At 39.2% G+C, this 26,076-nt stretch overlaps 2 protein-coding genes across 3 annotated transcripts in view; both read left to right on the forward strand.

Annotated features, from left to right (window-relative positions):
* zc3h3 (zinc finger CCCH-type containing 3) overlaps positions 1–10,662 on the forward strand; it is a 75,249-nt gene extending 64,587 nt beyond the window's left edge. The window contains exons 10-12 of the mRNA XM_053635733.1: positions 6,506–6,669; positions 6,836–6,993; positions 9,519–10,662. Of these exons, the coding sequence (XP_053491708.1) occupies positions 6,506–6,669; positions 6,836–6,993; positions 9,519–9,550 (354 nt within the window). The 3' untranslated portion in view covers positions 9,551–10,662. The remainder of the gene's footprint in view (positions 1–6,505; positions 6,670–6,835; positions 6,994–9,518) is intronic.
* A 6,225-nt stretch (positions 10,663–16,887) lies between these two features.
* Positions 16,888–25,422, forward strand: mafaa (v-maf avian musculoaponeurotic fibrosarcoma oncogene homolog Aa). Of its 2 annotated transcripts, XR_008387136.1 has the most exons (3): positions 16,888–19,365; positions 24,160–24,440; positions 25,295–25,422. XR_008387136.1 is itself a non-coding variant. In XM_053636843.1 (2 exons), the coding sequence occupies exons 1-2, from the start codon at positions 18,395–18,397 to the stop codon at positions 24,353–24,355; spliced, it is 1,167 nt and encodes a 388-aa protein (XP_053492818.1). In that variant the 5' UTR covers positions 16,888–18,394; the 3' UTR covers positions 24,356–24,640. The 2 variants fall into 2 exon arrangements, 1 of the variants encoding a protein (XP_053492818.1); XM_053636843.1 differs by lacking the exon at positions 25,295–25,422 and having other exon boundaries at positions 24,160–24,640.
* The last annotated feature ends 654 nt before the right edge of the window (positions 25,423–26,076 follow it).

Here is a 26,076-nt window from a genome sequence, read left to right on the forward strand (position 1 = left end):
TTAGCACTGAATGAACTATTTCATGTAATGGATGTTTACATATAGTCCACAAGACACAATAATAACTGAATTTACACAAATGAACCTGTTCAAAAGTTTACATTCGCTTGGTTCTTAATCCTGTGTGTTGTTACCTGGATGATCAGTGGCTGTTTTTATGTTTTGTGATAGTTCTTCATGAGTCTCTTGTTTGTCCTGAGCAGTTAAACTGCCCCACTGTTCTTCAGAAAAATCCTCCAGGTCCTGCACATGATTTGCTTTTCCAGCATCTTCTGCATATTTGACCCAGCAGCGGCTATCTGATTTTGAGATCCATCTTTTCACACTGGGGACAACTGAGGGACTCGTACACAACTATTACAAAAGGTGCAAACGTTCACTGATGCTCAATAACCCAACACAATCGATTAAGAGCCAGGGGGTGTAAACTTTTGAACAGGATGATCGGTGTAAATTAGTTTGTTTAAAGAGCTTTTTTTCCCCCATTTAGTACCTCCCTTCAGAAGCTACACAAGATATTTACGTTTCCCAGAAGACAAAATAATAGCAATTTACACCGATCATCCTGTTCGAAAGTTTACACCCCCCTGTCTCTTAATGCACCGTGTTGCTTTCTTGAGCATCAGTGAACGTTTGCACCTTTTGTAATAGTTGTGTACGATTCCCACAGATGTCCTCAGTGTGAAAAGATGGATCTCAATATCATATAGCTGCTGTTTGAAAGGGGTCAAATATGGAGAAGATGCTGGAAAACCAAAAAATGTGCAGGACCTGGAAGATTTTTCTGAAGAAGTGTGTGAACAACTATCACAAAACCTAAAAACAGTCGTTGATTATCCAGATAACAACACACAGTATTAAGAACCAGGGGTATGTAAACTTTTGTACTGGTTCATTAGTGTAAATTCAGCTGGTAGTCGTAGCGCAGTGGTTAATACGTTGGACTTCTGATCGGAAGGTTGTGAGTTCAAATCCCAGCACTGCCAAGCTGCCACTGTTGGGCCCTTGAGCAAGGCCCTTAACCCTCAACCGCTCAGTTGTATAAATGAGATAATTTTTAAGTCGCTCTGGATAAGGGCATCTGCCAAATGCTGTAATGTAATGTAAGATATGGTGACACTTTCTGCAAGGTTTTTATTTTCTTTTTAAACATTTATGGAAGGAATCTCCAATGTCAGCACTGTTTTTCGTCATGGGGGAGTTTTCAGGACAGAGGAGATTGTGCCTCCTGGTTTCTCTGTAACATGCTGTATTATTACGACTGACGGAACAACTGTTTATAGATGCTATAATGTAAGTGATAACAGGAACTAACTTGTCCTGTGGTCATTCCACAACATTAAATGTACCAATAAACAGTTGCTGTGTTCTGAGGAATAACACTTTCGGTCATCCCGTTAAAGGAAAAAAATCTATTTTGGGTTGCGCTATTAGAGGAAATGAACATAAGTCGGACTGGTGTGATACCCTGAACCATCTCAAAGTTGTTGGAGTGTTATTCCTTACACAACTGCTATACTTGTCTGGGTTAAGAGGCTTAATTGCAGATTTTCTCTAGTAAAATAAAGATAGTCCTTTGCAGTGCTTCTAAAGTAAAGATCTCATGGTTTAGGGATAGCTCTCCATTGAGCCTTTGAATGATTCACAATCCAAGAGTACTTCTCCTTTCCACATATTCTCTAAACAAGCAGCTCATACTTTATTGATTTAAAGCACACTAACATAATGTACAAAAACATATTAGCAAATATGCATACATTTTAAACATGTTGTTTCTGTTTGCTAAACATTATATCACTACATACTGTAGTATAGTGAAAAATGAAAAGGCTTTGCACTGTTCTTGGTGTTTCATGTTGTGCCTCAGAGCAAGTCCTAGCTGTTTTGTCCTTTCGCTGTTTTCTCGTTCTGTTTGGCTTCCACACTCACCTCTCTATCTTTATCCCTTTGTTCATTTGATCCTTTATTTCCCCCTCCCTCTCTTTCCCTATTTGTTCATCTTTGCTTTTCCTCCATCGTAACAAATGCATTGTCTCACTGTCAGGGCTCATTTAAATATTTGGGGTGAAACACGAATATATAAAGAGAGAGATATTAATATTTATTCTATTAGCCGAAGTGCTTAGGTCTGTAATTTTGCGCCATCCCAAAAGCACTGTCTCAGATATGATGGATAGCACGCTGTAATTATGGACGTGAAAAAGTGCTGATGACGGCAGTACAGGCGAGAGGCCAACGATAGATACGCCAGCAGAGCAAGGGTTAAAGCACACTCTCATCCTCTCCATTTCTCTCCCCCTCTTTTTTTTTCCCTTCCCTTCATCTCTCGCCATCTGTCTCTCCGTCTCCAGTTCGCACTATCTGTCTTTTTTCTGGTCTCCTTCCCCTTTTGACTCTTCATCTCAATCACTTTTCTACTCTCCTCTTTTTCTTTTGTCTCATCCCACTATAACTGCATCTCTCTTTCTCTCTGTACTCACTCTCTCTTTTGAGGTGTTTTCATAGCTTGTATTGCACTGTCTCTGTCTCTCTCTCTCCTTCTGTCTCTCGCTCTGTAATGTAAAATTGTGAAATGTGCTGACTCGTTCTGCTTTGTGGCCAGTAGAAAGCTCTTCTAATAGGCCCCAGAGACTTTCCAGCCTACCTTAAATCAAGTGGAAAATTGTTAACTTGTGCTGGTATAAAGATGTTCCATCCACTCCTCCTTTTTTTTTTTTTTCATGCATCTCTTTTCCTCCTTTTCACTGCTTTTATGTAAATGAAAATGTATGGGAGAGCTGGGATGGACCAGGCACAAGCTTTCATCTGTTTTCTTTGCTGAAAGAGGTAGCAATTCGCATCACAGTTAATGAGCCTTCTCTTAGTGTCCACCTAAAAACAACCTTATTCTTTCTTATTACTTCACAACCTGCTTCAGTAGATCTGAGCTTCCCCCGACTGCCTGCTGTCACATATACACACATAGAGGTGACGCTATACGGAGCATAGGTTTAAAAGTAGGAGCTGTGAAAAATGGCAGCCAGGGGTTAGATTTTATTACTGTTATTAATTTTTTTATAATAGCACAGACCCGATGGTAGTTCGTGCTGCAAGACGAATGACAGGTTTATAATGATGCTTTCATTCTAAGATGTTGTCATTTAATAATCATGATCAATGTCATAAATTTTTTTTGAGGGAAAATAATTTAAGTAAAGTGGAATTAAAAGACAGCACAGTGACAGCGCCAGGCTCGCCAGTTTGATCCTGAGCTTGGGTTACTGTCCATGTGGGTTTCTTCTGGGTTCTCAGGTTTCATCCTGCATCCCAAAACATGTTAGTAGGTGAATTGGCTACACGAGATTGCACTTGGTGTGAGTGTGCGCGCGTGTGTGTGTGTGTGCATGGTGCCCTGAAATGGACTGATGTCCCATCCGAGGTGTACTGCCGGATCGTGTCCAGTGTTCCCGGGAAAGGTTCCAGATCCACCACAATCCGGACAGGGACCTAACCAAGTGCTTACTGAAAAATGAATGAATGAATGAGTGAGTGAGTGAATGGATGATTCAATGAATGTATGAACGAACAAACGAATTTCCCCTTGACGATTGATTTAGTACATCTATCTATCTTTCTATAGTAACAGGTTACACTGGGACTTACACATGGTGAAGCTTTCAGAGATTTTTAGTCATTAAAAAGACTTTTAGTTAACATTTTTGGAAGGAGTCTCCAGTGTCAGCACCACTGTTGGGCCCTTGAGCAAGGCCCCTAACCCTCAACTGCTCAGTTGTATAAATGAGATAATTGTAACTCGCTCTGGATAAGGGTGTCTGCCAAAAGCTGCTGTAATGTAATGTAACACTCAGAGGAAGGGAAGGGCTTTGTGGTTTCACAGTAACATGACATGCTGCAGTTGCTGGTTTTATTAACCTCCAGAGATACAAATAAAGAGGCTGGAGAGGGACTGACTGTTTATAGCACCCATAACGCAAGTGATAATAGGAACTAACTTGTTTTAGAGATGTTCCATAATATTAAAACTAACTATAAATAGAGAAAAATATGAGATGTTATTCTTTAATAATTAAAAATAATTATAAGGCGGATTGCTGTGGTGTAAGAGGAGTAAAACACTATATGCAGTGCAGTTGGATTATAATCAACTTCAGGGTGGTAAGAGTAAGTCCCCTTCATGTCGGGCAACATTACACACAAACCCCTTTTCCTAAAACATTATATCTCGTGTTTTAATACTTTCTATAGACAAAATAATGTTATCCATCTATAACGTTTATCCTGAGCCTATCACTGGGAACTCGGGTTCACAAGACGGGGAGCACCCTGGATGGAGTGCCAGCCCATCGCTGGGCACAATCGTGCACACACACTCACACCCATTCACACACTGTGGACAATTTGGAAATACCAATCAGACTACACCGCATGACTTTGGGGAGGACATGGGGAGGAAACAGGCCACCGAAAGTACAGGGAGAACATGCAAGCTCTGTGCACACAGGGCAGGGGCGGGATTCGAACCCCAAACCACGGAGGTACGAGGCAAACGCGCTAACCACTGATCCACCATGCCACCCCACCCCTGCAATAATTCTATAGTTGTTATAATTATTTATAGTTATTATAGTTCTAAGTCTCTTTGACTAGATTAGAATTTGTTTAAAACGATGCCAATCACACAAATAGGTGTGGATAAAAATTTCTTATTCGTAGGTCCTTCGTTATCTAATGAAGAACCTAGATTTAAAAAAAAAAAAAAAAAAACCTTAATTAGAATTTCAATTAAACTAGGAAAAGTGCTGATTATATGATACAAAATATTTCACATCATAACTGGTTTGGGTTCTGTGAATGAAAAGTTCAGGAATTTAAAAAGAAAAAAAAAAGCACCTTTAAATGCTGATTTCTCTTTTCTCTGTGTGTACACTACATGCCAGAACTCTCATGAGAGTCACCCTTTTGTAAAGCTACAGCTGTATATCTATAATTCTTCATTTGTTTAGTAAAGTAGTTCTTAGGGAAATGCACAAGTTTTTGGTAAAATGAGTTGAACTTCAGTCAAACTAAAAGCAAATGGGCATTCAAAAAAAGGGAGAGAGGGGGGAAAAAAAAACAAAGTACCTGAATGCTCCTCGGAGATGGGGTGAAATTGCAATCGACTGAGCACAAGTGGAGAGGGATTTAGCAAATTGAAGCAATTAGCCACGAGCATGGTGAGTGATGATGTTGTCTATAGGATGATGTAGAGGGTATTAGGGCCAAGACTCACAGGCTGCGATAATCTTGTCCCACGAGACAGTGTATTTGACAGTGTGTGTGTAAGCGTGTATGTTGGTGTGTGCATGCTTTTCTTAAGAATGCTCTATAAAGGTTTGATGTTGGTTAATGTCCAGAATGCATCTTTTGCAGCAAGACAGACTTTTTTCTGATCTGCAATTATTGAGTATATAGATCTCCAACCTATTCGGTGTTCATGAGACGTCGTCTGAAAGAGGGAGCGAGAAGCAAAAAATAAAATCATCTCCAGGACAAACATGTCTGAAATCGTTTACAGCCGAGTTTTTAAACATTGGTTATTCGTGATGCTTAAAGTGTCCAAATTAATCAGGCACGGTTGTAAAGGAAATAAAAGACATCAATCTCCATTGGTTTGGTGAAATAAATGTATTTTGCTTCAATTCAAAGAAAACAAATATCCACCTTTAGTTAAAATGCAACTTTTCATCGTTTGCTCGAATTCAGACACAGTGACAGGCGATGGAACCGTCACACACTTTCTGTTTCGTCCAACTCAAATCCCTGGTACGAGCTGTGAATGTGGACCTTACTGTGACACTAGTACTCATAATGGTTTGCTTTCATTATTCTGGGTGTGAAATGGAATGCTTGTGGCCTAGTAAATCTCAGAACTGTGGCTTGATAGGACACATGGTATCTGAGAGTGTGTGTGTGTGTGTGTGTGTGTGTGTGTGTGTGTGGTTGTGTAGATCTCAGGATCTCCGTATGCACTCAGAGCAACTACGGGGTGAGTGAGAGTCCACACTGTTCCCGGAAACACGAAATACGATCCTGTAGCCTCCTCTCCCCCTTCAGAGACGCACACACACACACACACACACACACACACACATACAGACTCTATTTCAAGAGCAACCTGCTCCTCGTACATGCTCTATCTTCTCACATACATGCGTCTTGCGCCCCTCGCCCCATAGTGGGTATAATTAGCTTTTCTGACAGGTGGAAGAGATCGGATCTCCTGAAGAATGAAGCTACCAATTTACACCCATATTACACAGGCGCACAGACACTCTCACCTACTCTCACTCACTGGATCATTTGCACACTTTTTTTTTTTTTTTTCCCTTCTCAAGTGCACACATTCACAACACACAAACATCCTTCTCCTTTAACATTGGAAACACAAACACTAGCAGTGCAGAACCTTACGCCTTGGAGGGAAAAATAAACATCACAATAATAGGACATGTCATTTTCTCCACAGTGTAAGAAGAAACACACTCTCGTGTGTCCAGACTTCTCCAGAACTGGTGTGTGTCCCCAAGGGACTAAGTGTAAACTGCAGCACAGACAGAGGGTCAAGCGTGCTGGATCCAGCCTGAGCTCGGGCTCTGCTAAAAGAGCCCGCAGCCGCGAATCAACAAAAAGGTCCGTCTTAGAAATCACATTTTTCAAGTTGTTAATTAAGCTCACTTTCACATCTACAATCTTAAGTCTATTTGAGTGAATCCTGGTGCATTACATTTTAATTCCCCCTTCAGAGGTGATGCTAATTCTCTAATTGTCTTATATTGCTTTTTTTTCCCCCTGTAAGTCCCAGGCCAGAACCAGAGTCCACTCCTGCAGAGGACGGCACGCCTAAGACTGGTCTTGCAAAGCTGCCCTCCTTCATATCTCTGTCCAGTTCCCCAGAGACCCCAGAGGGTGGTGTGAGCCCTTCATGCCCCCCTGGAGCAGGGCCAGAGGGCACAGGTGAGCCGTGACCCCCCAGTAGGGGGGGGAATCTTCATGCACCACACACACGCACACACACACACACACACACACCTGGCAGCTTTTACAGTTTAGCAGCTTTTCCAGTGTCTTTTGAAGCAAATGCTGAATTTTGTTAATGTTGCAAGATATAGACGTTAGTATTATAGAAGAGAATTGTTTTTTATTTTAGAGAAAGGTTTATGGTTATATGGTTTTGGGAAATATTTAGTAGCAATCTTCAATAATTTGTTTTTTAAAAATAAAGAAGGAAAAATGAGAACAGTATTTAAGGTAAGTGGAATTAAAAGACGGCACGGTGACGCAGCAATAGTGTTAACACCTCACAGCTCCAGGCTCTCCGGTTTGATCCTGAGCTTGGGTTACTGTCTGTGTGGAGTTTCACATGTTCTCCCTGTGTCCATATGGGTTTCCTCATGGTTCTCCGGTTTCATCCCGCATCCCAGAAACATGCTAGTAGGTGGATTGATTACTGTAAAGTGCAACTAGCTGTGAACGAGTGTGTGCCTGGTGCCCTGAAATGGACCGATGTCCCATGCAAGGTGTACTGCTGCATCGTGTCTGGTGTTCCCAGGAAAGGCCCCAGATCCACCACAACCCTGACCAAGACAAAGTTCTTACTAATGACTAAATGAATGAAGTTCCTCTTGGCAATTGATAAAGTATATCTATCTAAACAGTTAGAATTAGAAGCTGGAGATGGATGATATCGTGATACTTTACCCAGAATGTATATCACAATGTGTTGTTTTTTAAGGAAACTTATAAACCTTGAATACAATTATTTAATGTCTACAGATTTTACCATCCAGTTAGCTATTAGTTTACTATAACAGTGGACTCGGTAAGTCTTGAAGTGTATACGATACTCGCGATTTCTTCGAAAAGTGTATGGTGGTCTAATTTATCACAATATCAATACCATATTGTCATACCAACCAGACCATAATAGGAATGCTGTAGGAAGCAGGTAATAAATTATAGGTTATTAGAGAAGATTCTAAGTACAGTGTAATACTAAAAAGGGAGTAGTAATATCTTTAGAAGGGTGTGGAGATGGGGTGTAATACTAATACGAGGGGTGATTTTTAAAGATAGACTATAGATGGGTAGAGTGAGGTACAATACTCCGAAGGGGGCAGTAATATTTTAGGGTGGTGAGGGAGAACTAGTGCTTATTAAAGGGGGTAATAATATTTAAATATAGGGTAGAGGGTGTGTAATATATAGGGAAGAGGGTAATAATATTTAGGTTTGAGCACAGGCACAGCTGAACACAGTGCTGACAGTTTGACTGATTGAGGATGGGTGCATGGGGACACATGTGTATACACACACAAACACACACAGAGTCACTGAGCATGTTACATGTTCGGCTCTATGTATCTTCATGCTTCATTGAAAGCTGCTGCCCTTTCTCCTGTAACCGCACTGAGGCGAGTGGCACCAGGGTTTATTTCAGTCCTTGTATGTAAGCTTATATGTAGCAGCTTTGCCCATGACACACACACATTCACTTTCTCTAACCCCTGGCTATGCTGATTTATGTGTTCATGTCGAACTGGAAAAAGTAGCATAATGATATTTGATGTGAGGTCAGACTCGAGTGGCCTTGATTGGCAGCAGTGGTCTCTCTGACCTCACGGATGCCTTTACAGTCAACAGCCAATTTAACATTCTGCTATCCATATAGTCGTGGAGAAACAACTAAGTGATTGATGAAAAAGCCTGTGACAACTCCCACACATGCGCACACACTATGAGAGAGAGCAGTTAAGTGATACTAATTAGGACACACCTCACCTCTTGTGCTTCATTAAAGATGGTAGGGATACAAACAAACTCACCTCCACCTCGGATTAATTAGCTCAGACCCACCGTATAACAGCTGCTATCTCCATCTCTCTCTCTCTCTCTCTCTCTCTCTCTCTCTCTCTCTTTTTCTTTCTGTCATTTTGTATTATTGATATGTCTTGTCAGGATAGAATGGAAAAAAACAAAAAGTGAGTACTATAACGTAAATCACTTTTTGTAGTTATTGGAGACTTTAGTTTTAGTTTTTAATAAGAGAGGTTTGATTATAAATATATTTTTTATCTTTTCATTTTTATATAGAATGTACATAAAGATTTTGGGTCCACAATGAAAAAGTGCTACTAAAATAGAGTATTATGTGTATTTTTTTTTATTATTTATTTTTTTATGCACGTGTTTAGGTGTTGCTCACTGTAGTCATTTCCGCTTTCTTCTCTTTCACCCATTTTATTACTTTGCTTGTGTCGGAGTCTTTACAAACTCTGTTCTTTTCATTTACCATTTGCTCTTATCATCAGTGTTTTTCTCACTCATTCATGTTCAGGTTCCTAGCAGCAGCGCCGCATTTAACCCAGCTCTAATATCCGGAGGAACATACAGAGCTACACAGTTACACACTTGAGAGAAATACGGCAAAGATTTAATGTCCCCTTATTGTGTTTGTATTTTTTCTGCTTTCTTTGCTGTAGGCAAGAAGCTGCACATCAAGCCTCGCTTCTAGAGCCAAAACCCAACTGCAGTCCCTTCAACACACAGCCGGAATGCTCCGGCTCAACTGTGGCAAGTTTCTGACTGCCGGAAAAGATCCAGAAAATGGTTCCAAATTATTAACTACTGTACATGTTACAGTGCTCGAGTTATTGTATAATTTGGCATAGAATAGACCAGAAATGGGCTTAGTACTGCAGGTAAGTGATGAATGTCCAGCGCTTTGACTCCTAGCATGTCTGAATCCATAGAGTTTAATCACCAAGCTTATTTTTAGGTTTTATCACTTTTTTTGACTTGATATTTAACATACTGCAGGTGCCTTTTTGAGGTAGTGCATCTCAGGGACTCTTTTTGTGCATGTGTCACTTTTAAAACATATCTTCAGTTGTTTGTATTAGAGAAAATTGTATTTTATTGCATAGTATTTAAGTTTGTGGTTTTATTTGTACTTTAAAACAAAACCCTAAAAATTTCCAATTAAATTTCCAATTAAAGACGATCATTGTGGGCTTTTTTTTTGTTGTCTTTTTGTTTTTTAAATTCAGTGAAAGCAAAGTAAAAAGATGAAAAGTCTCAAGTATAGAGTGAAAGTGAATGTAAATGTTTCTCCTGTCATGTAATTAGCATGTTGAGCGATAGAGAGGTAGGGACTGGATGATGTCTGGTGCAATCCTTTACTCTCTGTCAAAGTTCCTGATATTCAGAGTATTAATACTGCGTTTAAACACAACCTCATGCTCGATGATCTATGAGCACCGGTCGCTGTGAGAAAGCTGGTTAACCACACAGGCAGCGACAGGGGGCATTAATACACGCGGCAAGGGCCTCGCTTCAGAGCGTGACACACTCGCATGCCCTGACAGGCCTGCCGCCGTGTTAACGAGATAAAGGCTGTCTGCCTGATGTACTGTATACACACACACACACACACACACACACACACACACACACACAAGCTGAGAGAGGAATGGTGCAAAAGAGAATGCCGCATTCCTCTCCATTTCTCTATTCTCCATCTATCCATTTCTTAAGTTGTCACACAGAGACAAGCGCTTCGTATGAACACTGATGGTGTGCAGATCATGTAGTAGTATAACATTCAAGTCTACACTGTTTTTCATAAATCTTCTCTTTAACGTCTGTTTTTTTCTGTCTTTTTAAAAAATATATATATTAATATTGGTACCCTTGGTAAATATGAGCAAAGAAGGCTGTGAAAAATTGTCTTTATTGTTTAACCTTTTGATATTTTGTTTAAAAAAAATTAAACAATGCAATCAAACAATTGCAATCAAAAAACAGGTTTATCAAATATATATATAACCATGTTAAATATACGTGTGCAACAATTATTTTCACCCTTTTAGTCAATACTTTGTGCTACCTCCCTTTGCCAGTAATCTATTTTTGTGTTGACTTTGATGTATGTTTTGGATCATTGTCTTGCTGGAAGATCCAACCACGACCCATTTTAAGCTTTCTGGCAGAGGCAGTCAGGTTTTCATTTAATATCTGTTGATATTTGATAGAGTCCATGATGCCATGTATCCTAACAAAATGTCCAGGTCCTCTGGCAGAAAAACAGCCTCAAAACATTGAAGAGCCACCACCATATTTAACCGTGGGCATGAGGTACTTTTCCATGAGGCTACCCTCTCTGTGTGCACCAAAACCACCCCTGGTGAGAGTAGTGGTGGTGATGTAGGTGTTTTCGGATTGTAGTTTTGGAGACTTTCTGACTCCAACACACAACATTACTTCTGCAATTCTCCAGCTGTGATCCTTGGAGATTTTATGGGCACTCGTACCATCCTCTTCACAGTGCATTGTGACGATATAGACACACGTCCATTTCCAGCTTGATTCATAACATTTCCAGTTGACTGGAACTTCTTAATTATTGCCCTGATGGTGGAAATGGGCATTTTCAGTGCTTGTGCTATTTTCTTATAGCAACTTCCCATTGCGTGAAGCTCAACAACCTTTTGCCGCACATCACAGCTATATTCCTCGCTCTTACCCATTGATATCAATGACTAAGGGAATTTGACCTATGTGTTACCTCATATTTATTCCCCTGTGAAACAGGAAATCATGGTTGAACAATTTCCTGTTCCTAGTCACCCAGATGTACTAAAAAAAAAAGTTAAATATCAATGGGAATATACTTCAAATAGATTTTTCTCACATGAATTCATAGGGGTGCCAATAATTGTTGCACACCTATATTTTATAAAAATAGTTTTTTTCGATAAACTTGTGGTGTTTGCATTTGCATGATATCCATGAGAGCAAAGTATTTTTTATGAATTTTTCGGAAGGTCGGGGTTCAAGCCCTAGCACATTTCTGCTCCAGGGGCACCATATCATGGCTGACCCTGCGCTCTAACCCCAGACTCCTCACATTTCACTGTGCTGTAATGTATATGTGACCAATAAAGACTCATTATTTTAATGATCATAAAAAAATAAAAAAAGACCTAAAATGTTGTGTGCTTGTAAAAAAAACAAACAAACAAAAAAAAAACACAGAGCAGTCACCACTCATTATTAACTGAGAAGGAAAGCATATCCTCCAAACAGGACAGAGATATGGAGCAATCCATCTTTCTCTCCCTCCCTTCCTCTCTCGTTCCCTGGCTCTGACGGTGAGGATGTAAGTGCCTGAGACAGATGTCTGCTGCCGCTTGTCTCAAAGCTCAACATGAGCTGCTGAGCTCGGCATACTTTAATTAAGATCAATATTTCAATTTTTAGTAAAAGAACATGGGAAAGAGAGGGAGAACAAAGTGGGGGAGGAGGGGGAAAAACATATTTCCCTTTTTCCTCTGAAAAATCTGACTCAAATTGGAGGGAAAAAAGGGAAAGAATAAAAGGTCGTGTAATTTTTCTCCACCTCGATGGATTTCAGAGACATAAAAAAGACAAACTTATTACAACTCAGCAAAGAATCTACCCCATCAATAAAGATCATGCTTCCACTGCAAGTAGTTATTCATTAGTCTCACACTACTCCATTATTTTTCCTTCCTTGCTCTCACATTTCATTCATCATCTGGATCAGGTTCTTCTATGATATTAAACTGTTTCTTTGACAGACTCGGATCTGATCGCTAGTTCCCCATCTGTCTGTTATTTTTCTTTCATTCTTTATCTACCTATTTCCTTAAAAACTTTACACGACTCTCACTCTTCTCGTCTGTCATGCGGCAATTCCTGCTGGCGTTCCATACTCACTTTTATTGCTGCAGACTTCAAATTAAGTGGACGTGTAAACATCCATACACAGTTGATATTGAATCTTTGAGCTGGCCTTTAAGATTTTGAAACCCATAAATGCCTGCTTTCCAAACCTGCCTTTGTTAGCCATGACCTCACATCTCTGGCTTAAGCAGGAGTAAATCCGTCTCTCAATTTTCCTGGCCAAAGCCTCATCATCCTTCGCTCTGCGTCACGTTTCTCCTACACTTTGGACGTGCTGATGTCCATTCCTCTTAAATCGGGAGAACTGCACCAGCAGCTAACTCCCAATATGCAAAGGCACAATGAAAGCCCTGACTTCAAAATTTATGTTTCAAGGTGTTGGACACGTCGGCCACACCCCGACTCCACTTGCTGAATAGACGACGCTGGATCTTCTTAAAGGTGGCCTTTTTAAAGAAGACTGCTTAGCTTGGACTTTAAGGTCCACTCATGCTTATTTGATAAAACCCTCTGTAATGACTTAGTGCACCTCAAATACTCTGATATGATTTGTCCCTTCATCTCACATATTTTCCCCCTTTTTTCTCCTCCGTAGGCAGATATGAGTGTTGAGAGCACCTGTATTTCACTCTGTTGAGCTTAGGCAGGAAATCTTACTTTACCACATTACATTAAATACACCGTAGCCTCAAGCGGTCAGCTCTCAGGAATACTGCTCCAAGGTCTACTCTAGTTTATGGGTCTCACTTCAGGTACATTAAGCAGCTATTCCTTGTAAACTGATATTTAAGTCCTGTTTTGCTTTCTGAAAGTGTATGATGGCAAAATTAGGTCAGTTCTGTCTTGTTTTAGAAAGGTGTATAACCTTTAATATATACTGTAATATTTAATATATCCTATTAATATATACCATTACTTAGAGATGCACCGATGTATCGGACGATAAAGGCTATTTTTCACGCTATCGGCCGATAGTTTAAAAACATCCGATGATCAGGGCCGATTATATCCTGTCAATCAAAAGAGGGCGGGAAAACGCATCGATTTCAGGCTGTGTGTAACGATGTCTCTTGTGTGGAATGATGACAAAACTACAGTTTGTAATCTCTGCACTGATCAAATTTTACGCTGCAGCAGTGAAGCGGGAGTTTCGGTGTTGAATCAAATTTTTTTTTTTTTTTTTGGACATGCTGCTCGAGCTGAATTAAAGCGCCAGTACACCGTTGAAAGATCTAAATTATATATAAATTGTATATATTGCACAGAAAAAATATATTGGTAGACTAGTACATTTCATATCCAGGTAATTAATATATAAAAAGTTGATATTATATATTAGCAGTTTGATGTTCAGTGATGAAGTAGAAATGCTTTTGTTAGTGGAGAGTGAATGTGAGACTAACAGGAGGATTTTAGAATTCAGTCAATGTTAATATGAATTAATAACATTCAATAAATTAAGAAATCTTACTTTAACCTTCAGAATTGGGTTCATGTGTTCATGTTAATTAGAGTAAAGTGTTTTCTGTGAAACACCTTGTTGAAATGGAGAGAATAAAGTTTTTATCTGCATTTCTTTCAGAATTGTGGAATTAATTATTATTCATTTAAAAGAAGGAATAAAAGGCAGAACTATCGGTATTGGTTATCGGTATCGACCGATATCACTCTGAATAATCAGTTATCGGTATTGGCTGAGAAATTTAATATCGGTGCATCTCTACTATTACTATTTATTATAACTATTTAAATATTATACCACACTTGTATACGCTGACAGGTTATACAATGTTTTGCAACTGTTCAGTCTTAAAAACTCAATGGTTCTCAAAATCTTTGTCTACTTTAGTTGTAGAGTCTACTTTAACTGTAAAATAAATTTGTGACCCACTTTGCACAGATTTATTTCATGAACTTTATTTAAATGTGTATGATAATATCTTTTATCTATTTATAAGAGGCATAGAGAGTTTTATTCCTGCACTTTATGCCACCAAGACACATTAGGTCCAAGTTGACACTATGTATACACACTATGTATACAGCTTGTTTTTGAGTTATTGAGATTTCGATTAAACCATTGTAATTCAAAGCACCAGTCAAATATTCTAAAAATTGTAAGAATTCAATAATATGTATAATAACTAGTAATGGTATGTTGCGATTTCCATCACTGTAACAAAATTTAAAAAAAAACAACAACTTGACTGCTATAATACAGCTTACTAAACTCATCTGGCAAATCATGAAGGGTCTGCAAAACTGAGATTAGAAACTCTACACATATTTACTTAAATTGGAAGAACTGCACCAACAGCTACTTTCCAAAATGCAAAGCTACATAGAAAGCCTCTACTTTCTACAATTCAGCTCACCAAGTGCTTGATGATTAGCTCATGGGCCAGATCTGGTGTGTTGGAAGCAGCCTGTTGTGCAGGAAGTTGTGCAGGAAGTTGTGCAGCCTGTGGATTCCCAGTGTGATGAAAACAATCGACTAGTTTACTTAACTTTAACCCAACTTAGAAGTGTAGGAAACACTGTTACATAATCCATTATAAGTGATGGCCTTATGCGTGCTGGTGTCATATATTGCTTATTACATGAGTCTTTGCATTTTTCAACTTTCTCCTCCATGACAGAAACCTCTAAGACTTATTGATTAACGCATATGAGTCAGTAGGGATGGAGTGGGGTGAGCACAGCACGACTTAATTATTTGTCCATTCGTGCAGATGAGTCCATGTGCAATTAGAAATTAATTGCATGAAAGCCTGAGCGCTTTAGTGGGGCTCGATCATAATTAACTCATGGATCCTTTCCCCTCTCCTTCCGGCGGAAATTGGGCTTTATTTTATTGTCATCTATAAGCAACATTAGTTCATCAAGGTGAATTGCTCAAAAGTGAAAAGGGCATTGAGGGAATGAGAAGCCATTAATACTGGACATCTGAAAGTCTGTACATAAGCTCAGCAGTTTAAAATTTAAATCAGGACCATAGTAGATCCAGGTTTTTAGACTTTGGGTGGCTGAGGAAAGGCAGCAAGAGCAATCTACAGGGCTGCACCTTCTTATTATACAACAAGGTTGCATTTGTAGAATATCTGATTTATTTCTTAATGTAAACAGTGGTCACACAGTGACATCACTGTATTGGCTTCATACTTGCTCTATAGTTCCTAATCCTAATCATATTTGGTCAAAATACCCATAATAATAATAATAATTTAAACCAGCAAGAGACAGGTATGATTGTCATTTTACACTAATTAAAAGATGCCCTGCGATGGACTGGCACCCTGTCCAGGGTGTACCCCGCCTTGTGCCCGATGCTCCCTGGGATAGGCTCCAGGTTCCCCCGCGACCCTGAAGAAGGAGTAAGTGGTAGAAGATGGATAGATGGATGGATGGAAAAGACGTGATTAAAAGACATTTCAGTTGGGGTTGCAATTGGAGTGGCAAGATAGAACCTATTTCAATACTTGTACCACACTCTGTCGACTCCACTATTTCTGTTAGTTTAAACAGTTTTCCCTCAAGAATTTCTCATTACTTCCTTTCTTGTTTATTTATATTCAAGCTTTTCTTGGGGAACTGCAATTAGCCACCTCTCAGACTGGTACAGTTTGCAATCATGCCTACTTCCAAACTTACAGTTGGCTACTAAATCAGTTTCCCAGGTTGAGGATCTGCCTCCTTACAATAGAGATTTTCATGTTTATTACTGCATTTAGTAAGATCTGTAATTAAATGTGTAACTCTGTTTATATTGTCCTAGTCAGCACGTGGAAATTAATTCAATAAAATAGTGAATTGTTATTTCAGGTATGATCCATGTGCACAGAAAATGCATGCTCCTTTGTGCTGTACTAAGTTTCCATTGTAGGCTATAACCTCTGATTAGTAGCTTGTTGTTTTTAAGGTTAAGGCAGGCCTTAACGAATCTAAGGCTTATCCTGATTATGGCAAATTGGGATATCCCCTTAAACTTTCATTAGCCCTCTACACATGCATTCCTCACTCTCATAACTACACTGCATGACTTCCCTATTAGGTCTTTAATTGGGTAATTATGTAATCATTAGTACATATTCTGTTTTTGTTTTGGCTATTAATTTAGAAATGTGTTCTGTTATATGTTGGGCCTTCTATACAATGTTAACTTTAGACATTTTGATGTCATAACTTTTCCTATTTGTCATGTCAGATCATTTTTCACATAACTTGTTCAGCATGTGTATTCATTTGTTTGTTTGAGAATTTTGAGCTCAGATCTTTGAGGAAAAGTTAAGTATGCTTAATATAGCAACCGATATTTGCACTCCGTGTTCCGTGTAAGATCCATGTTTTATCATGTAATTTACTGTATTCATTATCACAATAATGAATCATTATAGCTCATTCATATGCTATGCATTACGGTTCATTATTGTTTTATCCATAAACATCAGTACAGATTAATCTCGACTATGTTGCATTCTTTTGGGTGTTCTTATATCAGGTTTTTTTTTTTTTTTTGATGGATCACCTCAGACACTCTGCCATCAACCTGGTCCCTTCTCACGTTTCTCCATTTTCTCAAACTAACGCTTCTTCCCTTAGACTCCGCTTTTCTGTATGCTAATTCACGCAGGTGTCGCTAGGGGGCGTGTCGAAGCTGGTCCTATAGCGAGAGGGTCAAACGGGAATATGCAAATAAACCTGGCGCTGCGTCTTCTCATTGGTCCACGGATGTTACGCGGAGTGGGAGGGGTTTAACCATCCGGCTTTATAAATAAACTCATGTGCCGCCTTCTCTCTGTGTACTTCAGTGACATGGTGTGAAATCGGTGGGACGGAGAGGAAGAAAGCGCTGAAAGAAAAGAGTAAGCTGTTTTCAGGGACCTACGGTTTGATATATGTAAACAAAAAAACAAAAAAGTATATCAGAGCTATCCTGACGGAGGAGAAGGTACTCAGGTAGCTCAGGATATCCGCTGACAGACTTTAGTACTCTTTCTTTTGGCTGTCCCATCGCTGGAACTTACTGTGATTTATTTGTTTTTTTTATTTTTAAATGTGTTTTCTTGCTGTTTTTACTGACTTTCCTAAGCTAATTATTCCACTTAACTGGACTGATTAAGTGGCTGATGGTTCCCTCAAGTTGTCGGTGCTGCTTTTGGTGACTGTTCCACGAGAGTGAGGAAACTTTCAGCTCCTTGTCCCTGCGCGAGGACTACTGAGCACAGCTGGAGAAAAGGGATAACCGCACGTGCGAAAAGAATCAAACTTGAGCAAACCTCAGTGTTTTGGCATTTTCTACAATTAACGCTTCATCTGCAGGCGCGTTTAGAGAACTTGAAGAAAAGGCGTGGACAAGGCAGTTCTGAAGTGTCGGGTTCCTGTTCGTGCATTTGACCCGAGTGAAGTTGTCAACAAGAGGAGCGCAGAGACGACCTGGCAGGTGTACAAGTGAGTTTACACGTGTGGTGTAAGTCTAGTCCTGCTGCTATAAATAGACGCTGTTTTACGCACTAAAATCAGACAGGCAGCAGCTGTAGAGTTGTGCGTGAAACGCGTCACCCTTCCTGTACCGTCTTCACAGGACAGGACAGAGCCTCTCACTCCCACTCGCTTTGGCTCTGAGGCTGCACGTGTCCTCGCATGGACTGACATGGCCACGGACCTCGCCATGAGCGCTGACCTGCCCAACAGTCCCCTGGCCATCGAGTACGTGAATGACTTCGACCTCATGAAGTTTGAGGTTAAAAAAGAGCCGCCCGAGGCCGAGCGTTACTGCCACCGCTTACCACCGGGTTCTCTGTCCTCCACGCCGATCAGCACGCCGTGCTCCTCCGTGCCTTCCTCGCCAAGTTTTTGCGCACCGAGTCCCGGCGCACAGCCCATCCAGAACCTCGGAGTTACCAACAACAACAACAACAATAACAGCAACAATGGTGGAAACAACAGCAACAACAGTACTCAAGGCGCCACGGGCAAGCCCCAGCTGGAGGACTTCTACTGGATCCCTAACTACCAGCACCACATCAGCCCCGAGGCGTTAAACCTGACCCCTGAGGACGCAGTAGAGGCGCTCATTGGCAATGCGCACCACCACCATCATCACCATCACCACCAGCCCTACGACACGTTCCGCGGGCAGCAGTACGTCGGCGAGGACCTGACGACCTCCTCAAACGGCTACCACCACGCAGCGCACGCCCACCACGCGCACCACCACCATCACGGCCACCACACGCACGCGCGCCTCGAAGACCGCTTCTCGGACGAGCAGCTCGTCAGCATGACGGTGCGTGAGTTAAACCGGCAGTTGCGCGGCTTCAGCAAGGAGGAGGTGATCCGCCTGAAGCAGAAGCGGCGCACCCTGAAGAACCGCGGCTACGCGCAGTCGTGTCGCTACAAGCGCGTGCAGCAGCGGCACATGCTCGAGACGGAGAAGTGCACGCTGCAGAACCAGGTGGAGCAGCTCAAGCAGGACGTCGCGCGCCTGGCCAAAGAGAGGGACATGTACAAAGAAAAGTACGAGAAGCTCGCAGGCCGCACCTTCAACGGCGGCGGCAGCAACACCAACCGGGACCCGTCCACCGGCAATCACGGCAAAGCCTCATCGGCGGATTTCTTCATGTGAGAACTGTTTCAGGCCTCTTTTTTTCTTTTCGTTTTATCCCACACAAACTGGTTTTTTTAAACTTTCGTTTTTATCTGTGTGTGAACTTTTATTTTTATTATTATTATTATTATTTTTTATTTAGGCTACAGTTCCTTCACAGCAAAATCCCCGATGCTGAATTAACACCTGCAATATGTTTTCGTAAAAGCTCTTTGGAAACAAGGAGTACTAAAGTATACCTTTCCTTGTTACCCTCAAGGGTGCACCTTTTATAACTTTAGTGTGTGTGTTTTACCTAGAAAGGTGCATTTTAAAGATTTAAAAAGATTTTTTAAAGATACACTCAGTGCTATTTGCGGTCCAGTTATGTACTTTAAATCATCAAGGTAAACCATGTTAACATTTCTAGGTAAAAGATACATATTAAACGTACAAAAGATAAATGTACCACCTCACCGACAAGAAAAGTATAGTTAAGTACTCTGTTTTTTTGTGTATTTTATTTATTTATTATTTATTATTATTTTTTTTTTTTGGAGAGCGTATTCGTTTACTTACCACTGAGGATTTTGCTGTGTGCATTTCAGAAAAAAAGCCAAGGACTTCCATCATTAGCCTACATATGACTACACAAGGAACATATTTCCAGTATCGCACACACCATAGTCTGCGCGTGATGTTGCACACTGACTGTGCGCGTGCATTAGACTATCAGCTCTGTAAGTCTTAAAGGTAGTGTTTTAATAGAGAAGTTATAAACGGACCTCACCTCTGACCTAAACGTGGACTCGTGCATCACCTCCAGGCACAAAACAGCGTGCTTTCTGACTCAGTGCATTAGCATATAGCGTTTTTAATAATAAAAAAAAAAAAAAAAAAAAAAAAAAATATAAGTCTTCTTACATGGTCATTCAACCAGCGGTGTTTGGTGTTCTCAGACTTTTGAACAGTCTTAATGGATCCGACATCACATGTGGAACTGAAATGTTATTTATTTATTTATTTATTTTTGTGATCGGACAAAAGAGGAATTTGCAACCCAACGAATGAATGAAAAAGGGGGGGAAAGCAATACATTATCGGACTTATTTGACATGGTTGTACTCTCTAATGGTAGTAACTCATGAACCCGAGAAGGAAGCATTGCAGCCTGCATCCACCCTCCAACCCTGCATGCGGGACATGTATGGTCACTAAATCTCCAAGCCCTTTCTATCTTTCCCACACACCTGGATGAAAAAAAAAGCGCATGGCCCTTAATCAGCCCTGTATCTTCCTCCTTGTCCATTTTATCTCTGTCCTGAAAAGTGTAGTAGCCTATAACGTCTTTAGACTTTAAATAAAGATGCGATTGAGGAATTGGAAAAAAAAAAACCCATAATATTACAAGAGTGCAGGAAGGTTTTACACCAGTGAAATGCGTCCGAGCCTAAATTTCGTCTCCTTTTTTATGTTTAAAGTAACAAAATAGTGCCACATAGATTAAACGAACTGAGCCAGATTTTACTTATTTATTCTCACAACATGTAAATATGTAGAAATCACTTCGTGTGTTCATTTTGAATTACTTCTCCCCTCCCCCCAAGTCTATTTTGCTTGTTTATTAAAAAGAACATCTTAACTGCAATGTTTGTATGTAAAAGCATGCAAATAGATCAACGATATTCTTTCTATCGAATATGTACAATATATAAGAAGAGATGCAATGCATACTGCACTGGAACAGAAGGAATTGGCAGGAATAAGCTGCGATTCATTTCTCTGTGTTCATCAAAGGTGACATAAAATACTTGGACTTCAGTCGCTGCTATATGGTATAGGAGATATATGTATATATATATATATATATATATATATATATATATATATATATATATATATATATATATATATATATATATATATATAATCACCAAAGGATTGGAAAAATAACTTTAATGTGCATTTTTTTGGTGCTTAAAATTAATACCAATCGAATAGAAAAGGATTTTGGATTCATGGGGCAGTTTTAAAAAGATCCTACATTTCTAAGACGAAAATAGATTGAACTACCCTAATTATTTTAAGCTGAATGGACGCAAGATATGGCGATAAGTAGAATTTAAAAAAAAAAAAAAACATGCTCAAAACTATGATCTTAAATATACTGCATTATTTTGTTAGCTTGACAGAATATACTCCTGACCAGTTAATTGCTCATATAGGCAGAATCATAACACGAATACAACGTACAGTAGTTCGCAAAGTGTTAGATTAGGCTAAACAAAATGTGATGGCTATTTAAGAAGAGTTCAGAATTTGTCGGAAAATGTGCAATGTAGGTGACCCCATCATATTTAAAAACATCACAAAATCTCGTCTCAGTAGCCTACATGCAAAATCCGATATCTTAATTAAGTACTTAAGAGTTATATAAAGTCATTAGGATATTTTTTTTCCAGTGGGGTCTCAGTCAAATCTTCCTCGTGTATATGAGGTTTCATTTGGGAATGTCACCAGGAAGCCAGCTCATCCTCCTGCTTCAGTCAGAATGCAGTGTGAGCACAGTCTCTCTGTATATTACTTTCATATGGCGCACATGGAGGCTTGAGATGACCTTGGCTCAGAGATGAGCTGTATGTGTAAAAAACTGTATATACATGATTTCTATATATTTATTCTAGAAACATCTAATGTCCTCTACGTGTCAATACGTCCAATCTGAAATGTTTCTGAATGGAATGTTGTTCAGAATCTTGTTTTCATAAAGTTTAATAAAAAGTTGTGTCAAACGCGTTTTTCGTTCCCTCAATGCGTCCGAATGAACTGATTACATAATGAAATTATCACCCGTGTCTCAATGGCATCTAAGCGATTAATATTTACATTAATATTAATAGCTGTTGGGATGTGAAGTATGAAATTCAATACAATAGTTATTCATTTAAAAAAATGATCATAATTAAACATTAAACATAAACGTATTTTTTTTTATTCCTCTGTGATGTTCATCACCAGGAGATAAATATAACAAAAAGACACAGTATATTAGATCATAATGTACGGATTGGATTTTTGTTGTTGTTGTTGTTGTTGTTGTTGTTGTTGCTTACTTAATTTATCTACAGTTTAGGGTAATCAGAGCTCACAGGTCCGATTTCGGAGTATTGGGCATTAATTTTTAGAGCCTAAGTAAACAAGTATTTACTTAGTTTAAAAAAAATCACTTTTTAAAAGTTCAAATAAATGTCGGGGGAAATTATGCACTTAGACAACACCCGCCCACAATGATGAGCTTAATTAACTTATAATAATAATAATAATAATAATAATAATAATAATAATAATAATAATAATAGTTTAAATGTGATTACTATTGTTGTTGTTGTTTGTTGTTATTGCTGTAATTAACGCATACGCAAAATCAAAACATGACAAACATTCTCTCTCTCTCTCTCTCTCTCTCTCTCTCTCTCTCTCTCTCCCTCCACTTTTCCGTCAATTAGCAGCTCCCAAAAAGTAAAAATCGCTTATAAACACAAACACGCACACAAAAAAAAGTCTTAGAATTTTTTTTTACATCTTGATGGAGAAGATAATTTTTTGAGCTGATTAATTGACTGGGTCTTGTCCCAAACCGCACACTAGCGTCCTAAACAGCATGTCAGAACCCCACAGGTGGTAAGGTACTATGCGCTTCGCTTCAGACGCTGTGATTTATCGCTCTGTTCGGAAATTGATCTATCTGATCATATCTGGACACTCATTTATCTCTGAGAGTGATTTTTCACCACCTGGTAATCTGTGCGATCTCTCATTTCCGAAAGAATGGACATAATCAGGTTCAGAAGATCCGACCAGGCAGCAACAGAGAAAAAATAAACCCCAAGTGAAACATCCAACTAAATATCATGACGCATATATCATGCTATTTTAATATAGGTTTATTTTAAAATAAAAATGCATATGTTATTTGTATACAATTACACAGTATTCCGTCGTATTTAAATAGAGCTATTTGATTTGTATCTACTTTAACGAAATTTGACTGCAGACCATGAGTTTACTGAATTAAAGCATGCAGATTAACAGTAGCCTCTGGCTGATACATTACCAATACTAAGAGTCGGTGTTGGCTCAGTGTCGGCACAAACCTGGCTAATGAGCAATTTAGACACTTTCCAAATTCAATCTAATTAGCCTGCTGAAATCTACTCAATTGACTGCATACTTAGGCAACTAGTGCTCTAGTGGAAAAGAAATATGCCATATTTGTTTACTAAATCGTTATTCTTACTTGTTTATTTATTAAAATGATTTGCAATTATTTAAGAATTTTGAATTTGACGCTGAATTCACTTCCATTTGTTATCAGCTACAGCCTTTATTCCACTTGTCCATCCTTGCTTCTGCTAACAGATACACTCTGGCAGAAATGTTAGAGCTGATGCTCTCAGTTACAGTGGAATCAGATATTCATTATGTGAATACTATTTGAATGAATGTATCCCCAAAATGACTGTTTGTAGTGCTGTTTTGGTGAGCACACTGTGAGAGGGTGAATGTGAATGAACCGTTGGAGAGGAGTGTTTGAGAGGATGCATGACCTCCTCTGACCTCCTATGGACTTTAAGAGTCCATGCTTTGTCTCAGGCTGCAGAGTCTCTTCACTGTTTTTGCAGTTTATTAACCCGCGCTGTATGACATGTAGCTTTCAGTGATGATTACATTACAATACTGAACTTACGACTATGATTAAAATGTACACTATACGGCCAAAAGTATGTGGACACCTGATTCATATGTCTTTGTTGAATATCTTCTTTCAGATTTAGTTCCCTGTTTCCTGTTATAATGACTTCCACTCTTCTGGGAAAGCTTTCCACTAGATCTTGGAGCTTGGCTGTGGGGATTTGTGCTCATTCAGTCACAAGAACATTAGTGAGATCAGGCACTGATGTCTGCGAGGAGGCCTGGGGTGCAGTCAGCGATCCAGTTCATCCCAAAGGTATTCACTGTGGATGAGGTCAGGGCTCTGTGCAAGGACACTCCAGATCTTCTACTACAACCTTGGCAAACCATGTCTTCATGGACCTCGCTTTGTGCACAGGTGCATTGTCATTGTGGAACAAATTTGGGCTTTAGCTCTTAGTTCTTAGGAAATTGTAATGCTACTGCATAGAAATACATCCTGTACAATGTGGCAACAGTTTGGGAAAGAACCACATATGGGTGTGATGGGCAGGTGTCCACAAACTTTTGGTCATGTAATGTATTTTGGGACAATTTAGAAATTTTAGTCTAAATTACATGTTCTTTGAATAGAATGAGATAAAAGTTGAAATAGAAAGTAATAAATGATTAACATTTAGACAAGATTAGTGCATATTTTGAAATAAATCATCTGTTATTCTAACAAAAACTGACATTTCAATGATAATCTCCTTTTATGGATACATTGACAAATATAAAACTGTGTGGTCCGAGTCTCTTACTGAAAGCCTGCCTTGGGTTATAAATGTGACATTTGTTGTTGTTGCTCATGTTGTCCAGATTCTGTTTTTGAGCCTGCTGTGCCTATGTAGATATTTATGTCTCTCAGTGTTCAGTCAGAGCCAACTCTCAGACTCAGCACAGCTCTTCTCCTTCTTACTGCTTGTGCTGAGTCAGAGGCCCAGTGTGTGTGACACGATCACTTCACCCTCACAGAGTGCAATTCAGTGCAAGTGTGTATGTTTACATATATATATATATATATATATATATATATATATATATATATATATATATATATATACATTCCCATATTCAGTCTCTATGTTATACTATGTATATATTTTTTATGACTCTTTCCAGTATTGTTCACAAATGTATGATTGTCCATAGACCATAATGTACATTAGTAATGAAATATGTGTATTAATAGGTGACATTTTCTTAATGTATATGCAATGTGATCTTTAGCTGTAGTGTGCACTTGGAAAGAAGAACAAGAGAAAAGGAAGACAGAAGAGCGGAAATCGAGCGAGGCAGAGGAAGAGCTTCTGGGTTCTCTGGCGTCTCGGCTGCACTGCCGATGAGATTCCCCTGTAGTCAGCGTCTCTATGGGCTCGGTTTACGGGAGAGGCAGACAACACACCCACACAACCACAATGGACAACCGGTTCACACACTCACAGGCTACAGTGCAAGTGTGTGTGGCTTGTGTGCACATACTTAAGCCACTGCACAGGGCCAAACTCGAACAGGGTAGGTTTGCACTTTAAAATATTTATCATTTTATGTGAGTCATTTCAATGTTTTAAAAAATAAAAATCAAAAAAACTCACTATATGATGAATATGAATTCAACTGTTATTTCCCAATATTGGTAAAGAATGGGCCATGAACGAGTGCAAATAACCTAATTAATTGACCAATTTGTGGAAAAATCATGACAAGCACCACTAATAGTAGTCCACACAATAACTGATCCTGGATTAGGGAAATAATATGTAAGCTTAATATATACTTTTTATAGAATCAACCTAAGACCATGATTGATTCCATGATTGGGATGCACTTTGTGTCTGACTGATATTACATTAAAATATGTGTGTAAAGTAAAAGTAAAAGACATTTTAAACAGGTCCTCTGCAACTACCTATATGCATGTTTCAGGTAAATAACCTAAAATGTTAATACACCTAGAAAACTGTAGTTACCTTTGAAAAAAATAAAAATAAAATTAAAATTAAAAACTTGTT

Source organism: Ictalurus furcatus, chromosome 11 (genome assembly GCF_023375685.1).
Source record: "Ictalurus furcatus strain D&B chromosome 11, Billie_1.0, whole genome shotgun sequence".
NCBI classification, from domain to species: Eukaryota; Metazoa; Chordata; class Actinopteri; order Siluriformes; family Ictaluridae; genus Ictalurus; species Ictalurus furcatus.

Bases quoted from the DNA above. Each gene is read 5' to 3' on its own strand.
- mafaa (XM_053636843.1), top strand. From the start codon at position 18,395: ATGGCCACGGACCTCGCCATGAGCGCTGACCTGCCCAACAGTCCCCTG. The intron at 19,366-24,159 runs GTGAGAACTGTT...ATCTTCTTTCAG, and splicing joins TCATCGGCGGATTTCTTCAT to ATTTAGTTCCCTGTTTCCTG.